This window comes from Leuciscus leuciscus (assembly GCF_965113295.1).
Source record: "Leuciscus leuciscus genome assembly, chromosome: 9".
In the NCBI taxonomy this organism is placed as follows: Eukaryota; Metazoa; Chordata; class Actinopteri; order Cypriniformes; family Leuciscidae; genus Leuciscus; species Leuciscus leuciscus.
In genome coordinates, this window is record NC_138733.1 from 33753143 (window position 1) to 33768803 (window position 15661).

The following is a 15661-nucleotide window of genomic DNA, read 5'->3' on the forward strand; positions in this document are numbered from 1 at the left end:
CCATTATTCTGAAGTGTTATCAATAAAACATCAACTTTGTCAGATGTTTCTAAATTGAAAAGAGCTTTATTTTCAGCACATGCATATACAAATACAGTGAATAAAATAAAGTTTATCTGAGACTCAATGAACAGTGCAAGACAACATAAGGTACAACAAAATATGAGACTATTAAAAAAAACTATATATATATGGTTTGCATGACCTGTTTTCACTATATATATATATATATATATATATATATATATATATATATATATATATATATATGAGTTATTTGTGAGCATAATGTACACTATGACAATTTTTTTTAATGTGAATAAACTAACAAGAAAAATGTATATTTACAGAACATTCCTGAATTTAACTTAAAAGTGCAATGTAAGAATTTAAACAGAATAACTTAAAGTAACTGAAATACTTTGTAAATCAGTTTTACAAATCCAACCAAATGCATTAGAGCATAAAAATAATACAACACAAGAACATTTACCACTTTACTGTCTGAGGAGCTTTCCTGATTTATTATCATTAGCTCTCCATATGAGGATTCAGTGGGAGTTCAAAGGGGACTTAAATATGGATGTTGTGTTTGTCAGGCACAAGCTGGTTTCCTCTCTCACCCCACGCTGAGTGCTGTGAGACTGTTAGAAAACTGCATTTATTATTATATAATGTATTTACAGTGGTGGCCAAAAGTGATGTCTGTAGAGGATATTTGTTTTTAATGATCCTACAAGTTTTATTAATTAAACCATCAAAGAGGAAAATATGAGGAATGAACAAAATACTGACAAGGTTAAAGTATTTATCTGACTAAATTATTTGGCAAAAAAGGCAAACTACAGCTACAGGTTATTTCTTATGCATTAAAACAAATGCAGATAGAAACACAAAAATCTCTCTGCAAAAAGCATACATTGACTACAACATAATCAGTTATTAATATTTAGTTGGCTGTCTCTCTCTTGTTTTTGCATGTGTTCATAATTTTGTTATATGACAGCCTGGCCAACAATGATGTCTGTACAATTTGGCAGGTTTCATTGCTTTAGCACAAATAAAACAATTAAATCCAAGCAAATTTTAAGAATATTTAAATAAAGGGCGAAGATGTCCATTTTTCTTGGCTGGACATCATGTTATAATTGTATATTTAATATATATTTAAGATTTTATATTAATATTTGTGTCAAGCTAAATAAAACAAAGAAAAGTCTTAAAATGAAAAGAAATCTGCACTGCTTCATCAATAATTAAACAAATAAATTGTTCAAGTGAACTCCTTCAAATGGTCAGATGTTCGTGCTTCCATTGAATTCTCAAATGATGCTGGAGAACATGATGAACAGGTTTTATAAAAACTTGTGGAGTTCGTGCAGCTCAAGTGCTGCTGTCATTAAAGCAATGAAATCAAATATAGGGGAAGCGAACCTGTTCCCAGCCAACATTTCATGGTGGGGCCAATGTATAGTAGGCATACTGGGGTTAATTCAGATAGGGGTGACATGGGACCCATGGACAAACCCATGAAGGGCCGATATCTCATGACCAAATCTTGCCTACATTGGCCCCACCATGAAATGTTGGCTGGATTTGAATTTTTGCAGTTCTGTTTTGTGCCGCTAATCACACATTTCGCCTTTAACTCAACTTACTGGTTTCTTTGTTGAAATCTTTTAAGGTTAAGCTGGGCCCTGAAGGTCTTACAAAAGACAAAGTAAATAAGTGGATCCAAGGAGGCATTTAGCACTGCCAGCAGGACGGTCAGCTCCTTTATGATGTAGAAGGCCTGAGCTGCTGTACAGTCATGCAGAAGGGGACTGATGAGCGTGTGTGGCAGTCTCACCATATGATAGGGCACAAAGCACACGCAGAAAACCGCCACCAGTACTCGCATGTTGCGTTTTGACTTGCTGAGCTGTGTGTTCCCAGGCTTTTCCGGCATCGTGCGCTGAGCTTGTCGAAGCCTCTGTACGTTCCCCCAATAAAACAGAATCAGGGAGACCAGCACAGACAAAAATACTAAAGAGGAAGAGATCTGCATGGCTAAGTAGATCTGTTTGAGCAAGTTGTTATGAAAACTTTCACAGTTGAAACCACTGTGGGGAGTGGTTTCTGTACCAGCACTGGCAAAAATAGCAATGTAGACACAATTATAGCACAACAGGACAGCCCAGGTCACTATGCAGATGTAGCGGGTCGATCGGACTGTTTGCAACACGTGAGTCTCCAGTGGCCGGACAATCATCATGTACCTGAAACAAAGAATTCAAAGAATACAGAAACAGGGTTTGTGACGTTTGTGGCTCCATGACTTGCTACTGAAGTAAAATATAATCATATGTTGGACTGTTATTAGACTTTCCTTAATGTGTAATATTTGTTTTTAATTACAGTAGCGGCCAAAAGTGATGTCTGGCCTATAGGAAGATTGACATATTCAACCTTTATTAAAATTTTATTCAAATGTGTTTGTAAGACTTTGTAAGTGTCAAATACGGAACATCTGTCTGTCTATAGTATTGAACCCCCGTGCGTCATTTATTTCACCCACGTAATTTATTATTTGGTTTGTGCCTTATGTGTATTTTTGATCACTGATTGCTGTGTCACTGGTTGCTTAATTGTGGGCCTAAATACTCACTAACAGTTATGATTGACAGACCCCACCCTCTCTCTCTGACATTGGGGGCATTGGCAGCGCTGCTTGGACTAATGGATTGTTGATTAAACACAGGTGCGGCAGTTTGCATTATAGGAAGAGATATGCGAGAAACGGAGGGCAGAGTAAAGGTGTGCAGGGGAATGCACGCACACCGCGAGCCGAACCTACGCGCAGGAACACCGATAGCTGCAATGCAGGGTTTCTCAAACCCGGTCCACTGTCCTGCACAGTTTAGTTCCAACCCTGATCAAACACACCTGAGCAAGCTAATCAATGTCTTCAGAATCACTAGAAACTCACAGCTAGGTGTGTTTGATCAGGGTTGGAGCTAAACTGTGCAGGACAGTGGCCCTCCAGGACCGAGTTTGAGAAACCCTGGATTACAGAAAGTCACAGCCAGTGAAGGATAAGTGAAGGAAAGTGCTCAGCTTACTGGTGTTTTGGGTGTGTGGGATCCATATGCCTGTGTGTGATTGCGATCTGAGGGTTTTGTGCATTTCCTCTACAGCGGAGCAGAAGAGGGGCGTAGATGTTCATGCGGTAGATTCAACGTCTGATTTGAGCTAAGTAAAGAAAGGTTGTGCTACCTATCAACTTGTGTGTGTGTGTGTGTGTGTGTGTGTGTGTGTGTGTGAGCTGGGCCAGTATTTTGCGAGAGACTAAGGCTGCTTTTACTCCTCCTCAGTGCTGCCTCTGTTTATATTGGATCACAGAGCTGCGTGAAGGGACGAACTGCCTCATCTGAATCAGCACCCCCTTCCGCGGCCCGCTCGTCTATCAGACTTCCATATAACATTTTTTATGCATTTGGCAGACGCTTTTATTCAAAGTGACTTACATTGTGTTATCCTATACATTTATACATAGGTATGTGCAATCCCTTGGGATCGAACCCACAACCTTGTGTTGTTAATGCAATGCTCTTACCACTGAGCTACAGGAAAGCTGTAAGGCCAATGGTGTTAATGTGGGCAAATCTTGAATGTGGTTTGAGATTTTACTAAAGACTGCCGAACTTTTCTTTCAATGCATTTTATAGTCGGGATTTTTATGCTTGGTTGATCTTTACTTGGTTGAAATTGATGAATTGTGCTGTAGTGTTAAGTGGCCAGTGAGTTGCCTTTCTTTACTTTTTTATCCTGTTGCCTGTTTTATCATTGTGAGTAAATTGTTATTAAATAAATTGTATAAATTCTAGAAGTGGTTGCTGTCCTTTTCCTGTCAGTGGAGAAACTAAATGCTGGTATAATTAAGAACCTCACATTCCGGTGTGACATAAGCATTGCTTAGTTGTGCTTGGAGTCAATTGTTTTCTTTTTTGTTTTATTTGTGATAAAGCAATGAAACATGCCAAATAGTGCCGACATAATTTTGGGTCAGGCCGTCATGAAAAGAAATTATGAAAACATGCAAAAAAACAGAGAGAAACATCCATACCTGTTTGCAGCAATGTAGCCCATGAAGAGAATACTGGAGTACATGTTCAGGTAGGAAGCTGGAGCACCAAAGATACAGTAGATACGCTGTATTTCCACTGAAGTGCTTGCGTATTTGGCAATGCGTAATATCAAACACAGGCAGACAAAAAAGTCTGCTATAACCAGATTCTTGAGATATACTGTGATGCTGGACTGGCTTATAGATTTACAAAAATACACATATATTGCAATGCTGTTGAGTGCCAGGCTTGCCAGAAAAACCAGAGAGTATACAGATATAAAGAATGTACGAGCTGGCATTTGAGACAAGCCACAAGGTCCTTGAGTTGAATTGGTTGCGTTCTGGTCCATGATCGAGCTGGATGGTGACCCAGACATAAGACGTTATCTGCTGGAAGAGTGGTTGAATTTTATTATACAAAATGAAGACATTTTCCAAAATACCACTAACACTTTACAATAAGGTTTCATTTGTTAACAATATTTTACAGTAATCTATGTAACAGTATTCTATTTTAGTTAACATGAACGAGCAATAAAGAATAATGTTAATTTCAACATAAAAATCCAAAGATGCATTTGTTTACATCTGTTAAAGCACTGTGAACTTAAATATAAACAATGAACAATACAAATTTTACTAACATTAACAAAGACTAATAAATGCTTTAAAAAATAGGTAACACTTTTTTCAATTGTGCACTTATGACTCTCTAGAGCCCCTTTCACACAGAGATTCCGGAAAATACACGGATAAAGTGACCCGGGATTTGACCCGGGTTCGTTTGATTTTGGTTCATTCACACTGCCAGTGATTTTCCGGAATCAGAGAGTGCGTTCACACACAACCCGTAAAAATGCCGTAAAGACACGTGACATCGATGTGACTTGTAATCTCAGCAGCGTCTTAAGTTTGCTTATGAGTTGCGAAACCACGCTTGTGCATTTTTTTCTCTGATTCGATCATAAAATTGCGCTTTACGTACCGTTTCACAGCTGACGAACGATCCCGCGCTTCAGCGTCATCACTACGACACGGCATTATTACGGCTTTTGTTCACACAGCGCGCGTTCCGGGACTGAACACGGCAATGTTACTAGGTCCCGACCCGGCATCGATCCCGGCATAAATCCCGGGTCGAGTTTGCGTTCACACAGAAGGCGCTCTGGCAATTTGCCGGCAATTTGCCGGGTTCAAAGCGCTGTGTGAAAGGGGCTTATGTAACTTTGCAAGTACTTGTCAACTAACTCTCATTAGAGTATTAGTAGATTGTCTGCTTAATATCTGCCAACACTTTATTGTGATGGTCCACCAACAGATATTCTACTGACTATAAGTAACTTGGCAACAGCATGTCAACTATTTGTAACACCAACCCTACCAGTCTATGAATGCTCTAATGAGACTGAGGTGACATGTACTTTCAAAATTATTTATAGTTAGTAGAATGTCTAAAGTGGACTATCTAAATAAAGTGTTACTGCTAATACAACCCAATTTCCAGAAAAGTTGGGACATTTTGTAAAATGCAATAAAATCAAGAATCTGTGATTTGTTCATTCCCTTGAATCTTTATTTAACTGACATATGTACAAAGAAAATATTTCCAATGTTTTCACTGACCAACTTAATTTTATTGTGTAAATATAAACAAGTTTTGATTTTGATGGCTGCTACATACTCCAAAAAAGTTGGGACAGAGGCATGTTTACCACTCTGTCACATCACCTTTCCTTTTAATTACACTTTTTAATCATTTGGGAATTGAGGATACTAATTGTTGTAGTTTTGCAAGTGGAATCTTTGCCCAATCTCGCCTGACATAAGACATCAACTCAACAGTGGTCATCATTGCCTGATTCTTCTTTGGTGCAGAGTGTCTAGAAACTACTCAGTTTTAGCATGTGCAGAATGAGGCCTAGCATTGTCTTTCTTCCCAGGAAAGATTTCATCTTGATAGAAGTTTATGTCTCTGTATAATCCAAATATACGCCTCCACATCAATAGTACCTTGACACAAATGCAAGTCACCCATGCCGTTTGCACTGATGCACCTCCATACCATGACAGATTTTTGCTTTTGCACCTGTCACTGAAGAAAGTCTGGTTGGTCCCTTTCCTCTTTGGGACTGAGAACTCGATGTCCATTTTTTGAGGACAAGTATTCAAAGTATACTTGGCTTGAAGTTGTGTTAACCCTTTTGATCGAGTAACCTATTAAATACACTTTTTTTTTTTTACATAGTTTTTCATATACAGTCTTATGAAACTTGCATTGTTTGAAAATATTGATTAGAATATTGATATAAAACAGATATGTTTCTAATTCTGCGTATCTTAATTTTTGTGTAGGCTAGTCCACTGGTGTACATAGGAATTTACTTTAATTCTACTTTACTCTTTTCCAGCTATCCATGTTTTCACTGTTATACGGTAGGGCTATGACACATCTTCTAGTACAGAATATCGGATCAAAACACAGGAGAAGAAGAAGCTGAAACAAGTGATAGAAGATTGCTCACTCAAATGTAAAATAACGTGATCATCAAACAGCGTGTAAATCAAAACTGCTTAATGTTACCAAATGAAATGAAGAGTAACCCATGAAGAGAAAACGACAGTGAAGTTTTGGGGGTGTCGGACTCGATCTACTCCATCTGTGTTTTGATCATCGTTCGGAATCTGATCAAGTTTTGGCTTTGACAAAAATGTGATTTCCTCAACTTTTTTGTTTAAAATGTTGCATTTCTTTATGAAACTTACCGACATTCAAGTGTTGATTAAAAAGGATGCATGAAGCTAATAAAATGTTTTTAAAATTAAAGTACAGATAAAGGTATTTTTCAAGTATGAAAAATAATATCTACATTTGAACATAGTAGTATACTGCAAGTGCAAAAAATAATATATAAATAGTAAACTAAGAATAATGTTATGTTCACTTAAAGAAAACGTACAAGTATACTTGCAGTATAAACTACTAAACTAGTAGTTTACTTCTAAACTACTAAACTAGTAGTTTACTGAGAGTACACTTCAGTGTGTACTTTCATAACCTAAAAAAAATCTACTTGTATTAAAATAGTAAACTACTAGTATACTCAGGGGCGCTGCTAAGGATTTTGGGCCCCATGAAAAGAATCTTGACAGGGCCCCCAACACAGCTCAGACTTTTTTCATATTAATTTACATAAAATCATGGTTTATGGTATTTTGACTATCATTCTCATATATTTAAGTCAATCAGACAATTGAACTCCATCCCATGTCCACACCCGTAATTTGTCCTCTGTAATACTGCACTACTTCAGTGTATAATGTATATACTGTGCATAGCTGTACATGTGTCATATAGTGTATTCACATATATTTATATTTGTATGTATGTGAGGCAAAGCCGTGCACCCGCTGCACCCTGCTCTATCGAAACGTGCTAACTTGTCGAAAAATGCTACCGTAGAGACCTGGGGCCTCATGTACAAAGCGTGCGTACGCGTACGCACAGAAAAGTGCTGTAGGCTACGATCATTGTCAAGGGCGGTCCACTAACAATTTAGGCCTACTTACAAACCCACCTTTTCTTGTGAAATATTGGGTAACATACTGTCTACCCTTTGCCTCTTTCCAGGGTTTCTTTGATCACCCCAAATTTAAGATTTTTTTTTTATCTGATCTGACGTGTACGCAGACTGGTGCATAGATATATACACACTAGATGTCGCCCTGTCTACGGCAGTTCATTGGAACGAATGTCTTTAAGGCGACATCTAGTGTATATATCTATGCACCAGTCTGCGTACACGTCAGATCAGATCACTCGGACATGACTGTGTATAAGAGGTAAAAACGATATAAATACTGTTCGTTTTCTCACACAAACCGCTCGTTTCGTGTCTTAGGCCATCAATGTGTACTTACGATGGGGAATTGTTTAATTTGGACGACGGGGAATTGTTTTAATTTGGACTCTGTGCATGCTCTTTGAGACAGTGACCATAGACCTGCATTATATGACTGACAGACAAGAACGGTTTGACCTAAAAATATAAAAATTGAAACTACTGCGGAAAAAAGGACACCTACATCTTGGATGCCCTTGAGGTAAGCTAAAACATACCAAAAATGTATTTCAAAGTGAATTATCCCTTTAAAACCTACGTCGCACCCATTATGCAGTCGTAAAACACCAGATCAAATCCCAATAATGACTATTACTAACAAATGTTTTAATTAAAAATACATTTATTATAAAAAAACTCATTCAACAACACACTGCAAAGTGATGTTTTTGGTAAATATCAAACTTTCATAACAATAAACAGATAAACTAACTTTTAAATCGTCTTAGTAAAGTTTATCAGCATTCAAATTGCTTCAACCATTGCTTCAGAGGGGTAGACAGATAGGTAAGAGAGATATAGATAGTAGGGGTGTAACGATTCACAAAATTCACGGTTCGGTTCAATACGATACACTTGTGTCACGGTTTGGTACGTTTTCGATACAGCAAAAAGAAATAAATGCATGAGTTTTTATTTTATTTTATTTTATTTATTTATTAAAACTAACACACTTTGACCAATGATGGAGCTATAATAGACTCTTCTTAGGAGCATAAACAAAACAGCTCCTTGAAAAAAAAAAAAGAAATGTAACCTAATATTGTAGTAGTTATAAACAAAGGTCTATTTTTAGTTCAGATTAACATTTGAGGGCAGCAATTGTATTCATAATGTCAAAATAAAACCAACGTAATGTTACTTGAAAGCATTATAGCCTACTATTCCTGCCAAACTTCCATGGTTGCAGTTAGTGTTACTACAGTAAATCCATGGTGAATGTTGCTGATCTGTGGACACTAGATAGTTAATTCATGGCACAATGTTTCTTCCTGGCTTCCAGGCGCTGTTTGATCCGTTAAAAACTGAGAAATGTGAATGTTTCTCACTAGATCTCACAGCGATGTTATTACTTCTGTGGCGAATTCAAATGATTTATTTACTGGATCTCTTATTACCGCTGTGTAACAGTGTCGCTTGATCAAGATCGCTCGCGCTGCACTGGTCCAAACTGATAAGCGGTCCTTCAACCACACAATAACGAGTAGCCCAGTTTAGTTCCGCTTACATTACGTTTGCACATTTGATGTTGGACAATGTCCGCCTACATTTGAAATAATGAAATTTTGGTCGGCAGGAAAAATGGTCCAACGAACCGTTCGGTTTGAAAATGCGTACACCTAACCGAACGACACTTCCCCATGGTGTCTCTCCTCTCCACTGATTGATTAGAATGTTGATCCATTGCCGCCGGCGCGAAAATCCAAACTAGTGTTTGTGCATACTAGAAATTAGACGTTCTCTGACGTTACACTAAACCCTGTTGAATTTTCACGTTGTTGTTGTTGTTTTTTCCCCCATTTCACCTTGCGTTTGCAGCCAGGTTGACTTTGAATAAATAGGCTAGTATAATGAAATTTAAGACCTTCATTAAAAAAATTAAGACTTGGACAACGGAATTTAAGACTTTTTAAGGCCTTAATTTAGGAACATGACATTTAAGACCTTAAGACTTTTAAGACCCCGCGGCTACCCTGCTTTCACTTCTCTTATTTTTTCCTCTTTCCGTTTTTGACTTCCAGATTTTTGAGGCATTTTCACTTCCTCTTCCGTCAAGTTGATATTCTGCCGGCACTATAAGTGAAGTCAAGCTGTTTGTGTTGCCTGGATACAATTTGGGCGGACTGAACCATTTTATGATAATCGAGAGGGGGAGAGGGGCCCACGGACGTTTGTGTTTCCTAAACAAATAAAAAAATTTGACACCAGGAAACAGCAAATAGAATAATTTAAAGTTAATAATTTTTACTATCAAATATTATTTTTTTAGCACCACAATTGTATTGGGGGCTTCTCTGGGCCCCCTCTTAGTCATGGGCCCCGAGAATCGTCATCGTTTACCCCTCCCCCCTTTACAGCGCCCCAGAGTATAATTATAAGTTCACTTGTAGTACAGATGCATTACAAATGAGAAACGTAATATAGTACACTTAAACATATACTTTTATATTCTAAAGTGGGCCAATTTAGTCCCAAGCAGTATTGAAATAGTACACTTACAAGTTTACTACAAGTACACATTGATATTAGTATACTTACTACATAAAGTATACTTAAAAATATACTTGAACATTACTTAAGTATACTTCATTAAATTAACTTGAAGTAGGCTATACTTCTTTTTCGTAAGGGGTTGCCCAACAAGACTGAGATTTATCTGGATTCACTGGATCTTTTCACAATATAATGCATGGTAGATGGTGAAAGACATACTTTGCAATCTTGCATTTAGAAATGTGATTTTTTTTTGTTTTTTGTTTTTTTTGTTCGACAATTCTCATGATATTTGGTGGTGAGCCATAACCCATCTTCGCTTAAAAAGCAGTGGCGGTTCTAGACCACAGTAACTGGGGGGGCCAGGCAGGGGCCACTTGTGCTTTTAGGGGGCACACCTTTAACATTCATCTTAACCTATTTTCAGTATTATTTCAAATCATTTTTCACCATGTCATGCATGACTGCAATCTCTAGAAAAAGCTAATAAATTATATTAGCTAAGCTAATAAAACAATTTCAATTCAAATGAATGTTTCATTATGTTTAATTGTAGTGTGATATAATGATCAATAATAACACATTTTTAGCATCTAAGCACATCTAGGCACTTTTTTACACCTGGGGTGGGCGATATGGCAATAATGTCATATCACAATTTTTTTTTTCAGGAAAATCACGATTTTATCACGATTCTTATTTCATGTTGGTTTTACTATTTTGCATGTGATTGAGCATTACAGCCAAACTAATGTCCCTATTTTAAAAGCAAAGCCTTATAGCCTAGGTAACAAAATATAAAATAAAAAAGAATGGCAGACATTTAGGCCAAAGTGGCGAAAATAAAAATCTTTGTCACTATTTTCTTTGTTATAAAAATTAAGAACAGAGATACATATTACACATACACAACTTAATATACAAATGAAATAAACAGTGCTTTATTTTATCAGCTATAGGTGTATTTAACAGTAGAATTGAAGAAAGTAATTAAATGAACACATATGAAAATAAAACACAACAGACTTAAAGTTCTCAGTCAAGAGCAGTGAATGATTTCCTCTGTGTGTTTTGTTGTTTTATTAACATTAAAGGGATAGTTCTCCCCCCAAAAAGTCATAATTTACTCTCTTAAGTTGTTTTAAACCTGAATAAGTTTCTTTCTTCTGTTGAAAATAAACGTTATTTGAAAGAATGTGAGTAACCAAACAGTTTATGTACCCCTGTGACTTCCATAGTGTATTTTTTCCTACTATGTATGGAAGTCAATGGGGACCAGCAACTGTTTGGTTTTGGGTGAACTATCTCTTTACGGACAAGCGGCAGCATGTTTATTATTAGGGCTACTGTCTCTTTAAGAACTGCACGCGACGCGTCTAATATACACGCATATGCAGAGCCGGATTAACGCAAAGGCAAACTAGGCACGTGCCTAGGGCCCGATTGGCGGGATGGGGCCCAGACAGAAAAAAAATAAATAAAAAAATAAAAAAATATTACAAATGTCCCATCTACAATTTATTTCAATATTTATTAATTAACTAAAAATAGTGACGATGTTTATCTTAACCATAGACTGTTACATTACTGCAGTTAAACCAATGAATGTGTCCGTTACAAAGCGGGTGCCGGCTTCTGAAAGTATGTGTAACTAACGCATCCATCAGGTGCTGCGAGGCAAAAGCCTAATAAGCACACAAAGAAGCACAGCTCATAATGCAGGTGTGTGAGTTGTCGTCATCTATTTTGGAGTGATTGCAATGTATTCTAAATATAAACTTGTACTGTAGATCAGCGTCATTTCTGGAAAAATCATTCACCGCTTTATTACGAGTTTAAAAGAGCGCGAGCGTCATTAACGTGCCCAGACGCGACGCTTTGAATTTGCGCGTACAATGAATAACATCGCGTCGGGAGCTGACTAGTAAAAAAGCTACAAAATTAAAAGACAAGACGTCTGTATTCTAAGTTAAAAAGCCAACACACTACAACATTTTTAAATGTTTCAAATAAAGGATCTCATATGGGTCTATCTTCTAAATTCTGCTGATGATTTTATACCCTGACATTACGCCAATAATATCAGTTTATATATTTTTTTCTGCTCAGTAGCGATCGTGTCTTTCTCTTCCACTTGATTTGTGTATAGCATATTTAAGGTAGCAATGCAATATAAAAGCCCTTATGCTCATCTACTGAAGTGGGATTCTGGAACTGTGAATAAATTGAATAAAACAGCAAAATAACAACAACAACAATAACATCTTCATTAAACAAAAAAGAGATTACCTTAGATAAAGTTTGATTAATATGTACATACAGTACCGGTAAAAGTCTGGACCCATTACTATTTTTAATGTTTTTGAAAGAAGTTTATTATTATGCTCTACAAGCCTGCATTTATTTGATCAAAAATACAGAAAAAAACAGGAATATTCAGCAAGGATGTGTTAAATATATAAAAAGTGATAGTGAAGACTTTTTTAAAACAACTTTTTAATAATCAAAAATCCTGAAAAAAAGTATCACAGGTTATAAAATAAATATTAAAGGAGAAGTTCACTTTTAAAATGAAAATTCTGTCATCATATACTCACCCTCATGTTGTTTCAAACCTGTATAAATTTCTTTCTTCTGCTGAACACAAAGGAAGATATTTAGAAGAATGTCAGTAACCAGACAGTTTTTAGGTCCCATTGACTTCCATAGTATATATTTTTTTCCTACTATGGAAGTCAATGGGACCCAAAAACTGTCTGGTTACTGACATTCTTCTAAATATCTTCCTTTGTGTTCAGCAGAAGAAAGAAATTCATACAGGTTTGAAACAACATGAGGGTGAGTATATGATGACAGAATTTATATTTTAAAAGTGAACTATTCCTTTAAGCACCATTTCTAACATTTGATAATAAATCAGAATGTTATAAAGTTTTCTGAAGGATCACGTGACACTAAATTCAGCTTTGCATCAAAGAAATATAAAGTATAGTAAAATAGAAAACCATTATTTTAAATTTTAATAATATTTCACTATATTATTTTTCTGTATTTTTGATCAAAATCCAGGCTTGATGAGCATAAGAGACTTCTTTCAAAAACATTAAAAATAGTAATGTGTCCAAACTTATGTACTGTGTAAGTAAAAATATACTGCTTTTAAAATGAAATGTTGTATAAATAAAAAGGTTAGGAATCATATTTGTTTCAAGTGTTTTTTTTATTGGGGGTGGGGGGCCTCCAACATGAATTTTGCCCAGGGCCTCCTAATGTCTAGAACCGGCCCTGCGCATATGACAAGCAGATTTTAATTAATTTTCTCTGTTTGCTTTCACTTTAGACATAACCAACTTTGTTTATGTAAACATTGTCTGTATTGGACAGTATTAGCGCAATATAAGACTCAAAAGATAACTTAGTCCAGTAACAGGCTTTTAGTGCATGTGCGCGTCGAGTGTACGCGCTCAGTAAAGCGCATATTTGAACAGCGCATCAGCAGCGAATGACATGTTTAACCGGCAAGGCTTTAAAGCACATGCAAATAATGAACTTTTGTGAACTGCAGTGTCCCGTTCCTCTGCGTTAACATTTGATGTGAATATACGTCGTGCTGCAGTGTAGCCTATAGATGAAGGCGCCGCAACTGATAAAATGCGCAGTTGTTTGGTGTGATTTTACGATTCCAAATTTAGGGGGGCCAGAGGGGGGGCCAAGCTTGGTGACACGGGGGCACTGGCCCCCCCGGCCCCCCCGGCCCCCCCTCTAGAACCGCCACTGTTAAAAAGACTGACGCCCGTTTCACACATACTCCCTGTGCAGTGCGTACGTGTTATGGTGCGTGTGCGGTGCAGGAGCAGCGCGCGCTATAGTGCTTTCACATATGCTGTTTGCAGTGCGAAACTGATCCGCGGTTGTACCACAAACACATACTCACTATTTGTATTTCAAATCCACAAGTTATCAGCAACTTTTATTTAAAAAAAGTTTTGGCAGCATTGTGATTCTCTTTGTAGGCCTACATACACTCTTTAATAGACGTATTCACGTTTAAACACAATATAAACAGCGTATTATTCAGTGCATTACTTCTATATAATTATATATTAAGTTGCTCAAGCAAGTGGTAAAATATTTAACCATGCACTTATATACTCACATAATAACCTCTCCCATCTAAGTATGACCTGAACCATTTTATGACTATCCCAGAAAGCCCCACCCAGTTTTCCAGCCTGTCAATGTTGTGATCGACAGTGCATGCAGCACTGAGGTCCGGTAGTACCAGCACTGATAATATTACTAATTCACCTACTCATTGTGGACTGTTTAAAAAGAGTTGGATAATCTAACATGGATAATCTTTTCACTTTTGTTCCAACTTTTTTGTAGTGTGTTGTAGCCATCAATATAAAAAACATTTTATATTTACAAAATACAAATAGGTTGTTCAGTGAAAACATTGGAAAACCTTTCTTTGTTCTTTTGTCAGTTAAAAAAAAAGTTAAAGAGAATTAACAAATGACAGATTGTGAATTTTATTGCATTTTACAAAACGTCCCAACTTGTCTGGACATGGGGTTGTGTACATCCATATTGTAAAGTGTTACCAAAATAACTTAGTGCTATCATCACACGGTAAAAAAAATAAATAAAAAAATATATATTTTAGTACACTAAACTTAAAGGGGTGATATATAACGCAATTTCCTCTTTATCTATATCGCTCTACTTTGATAGGTTCAAATATAAATTCATTTGAGTTCAGCTTCCTGTCCTCAACCCTTAACCACAATAAAGATTAAAGCATATATGCAGCACACAGACGAATATTTCACATCACAGTGACACATCAAAATCATTAAGGCACACTTTTATTCATTACATTTTGTATTTATTTAGATTCTTCTATGGTCACTTCAGTAGATGCTCACTAGATTTGTTACATGCGGTGTCAAAACCTGAGACCAAAAAAGTGTCTCATTCTTTCTCTAATAACGCTTTGTTGAGAACAATTTGCTTTTTTGCATGAACATGCAATATATTTTTACAGATTTTATTAATGTTATAACAAAAATGCTGGGTTGTTACAACCCATGTTTGGGTCAAATATGGACAAACCCAACCATTGGTTTAAATTATTAAATTAATTTTTTTGTAACCCAATGATTGGGTTTGTAAAGTGTTACAAATAGAAATAAACATGTTTGAAAGCTGCAAGAAAACATTATTCTAAACTTCACCTATATAGAAGTTGACTTTTAAAAATATCAGTCATATTGACTAAACTCAATTTGAGCTGAATTAATTTGATATTTAACACTAATTAATTTTCTTTGTTTGACTACTTCTGTATTTTCACACAATCTAAAACAAGGCATGACTCACCGTGGCTCTCTATCTTGAAGCTTTACTGAAGAACACTGTCTGTCACTTCCTTAAA

At 36.4% G+C, this 15661-nt stretch overlaps 1 protein-coding gene across 2 annotated transcripts; it reads right to left on the reverse strand.

Annotated features, from left to right (window-relative positions):
• Nucleotides 1-266: 266 nt before the first annotated feature.
• On the reverse strand, nucleotides 267-15622 carry LOC309506751 (P2Y purinoceptor 14-like). 2 transcript variants are annotated; one of them, XM_082180710.1, is made up of 3 exons: nucleotides 15607-15622; nucleotides 4106-4495; nucleotides 267-2258 (listed from the first exon to the last, which is right to left on the reverse strand). In XM_082180710.1, exons 2-3 carry the CDS (start codon nucleotides 4483-4485, stop codon nucleotides 1655-1657), a joined length of 984 nt encoding a protein of 327 aa, XP_082036836.1. In that variant the 5' UTR covers nucleotides 4486-4495; nucleotides 15607-15622; the 3' UTR covers nucleotides 267-1654. The 2 variants fall into 2 exon arrangements, with proteins under 2 accessions (XP_082036836.1, XP_082036835.1); XM_082180709.1 differs by lacking the exon at nucleotides 15607-15622 and adding an exon at nucleotides 5334-7017 and having other exon boundaries at nucleotides 4106-4829.
• Between the last annotated feature and the right edge of the window lie 39 nt (nucleotides 15623-15661).

What these genes read in the sequence shown, in the direction of transcription:
- LOC309506751 (XM_082180710.1), bottom strand. Translation starts at nt 4,485, where the DNA reads ATGTCTGGGTCACCATCCAGCTCGATCATGGACCAGAACGCAACCAAT. An exon ending in GGCTACATTGCTGCAAACAG is followed by an intron (nt 2,259 to 4,105) that starts GTATGGATGTTT and finishes TCTTTGTTTCAG; the next exon opens with GTACATGATGATTGTCCGGC.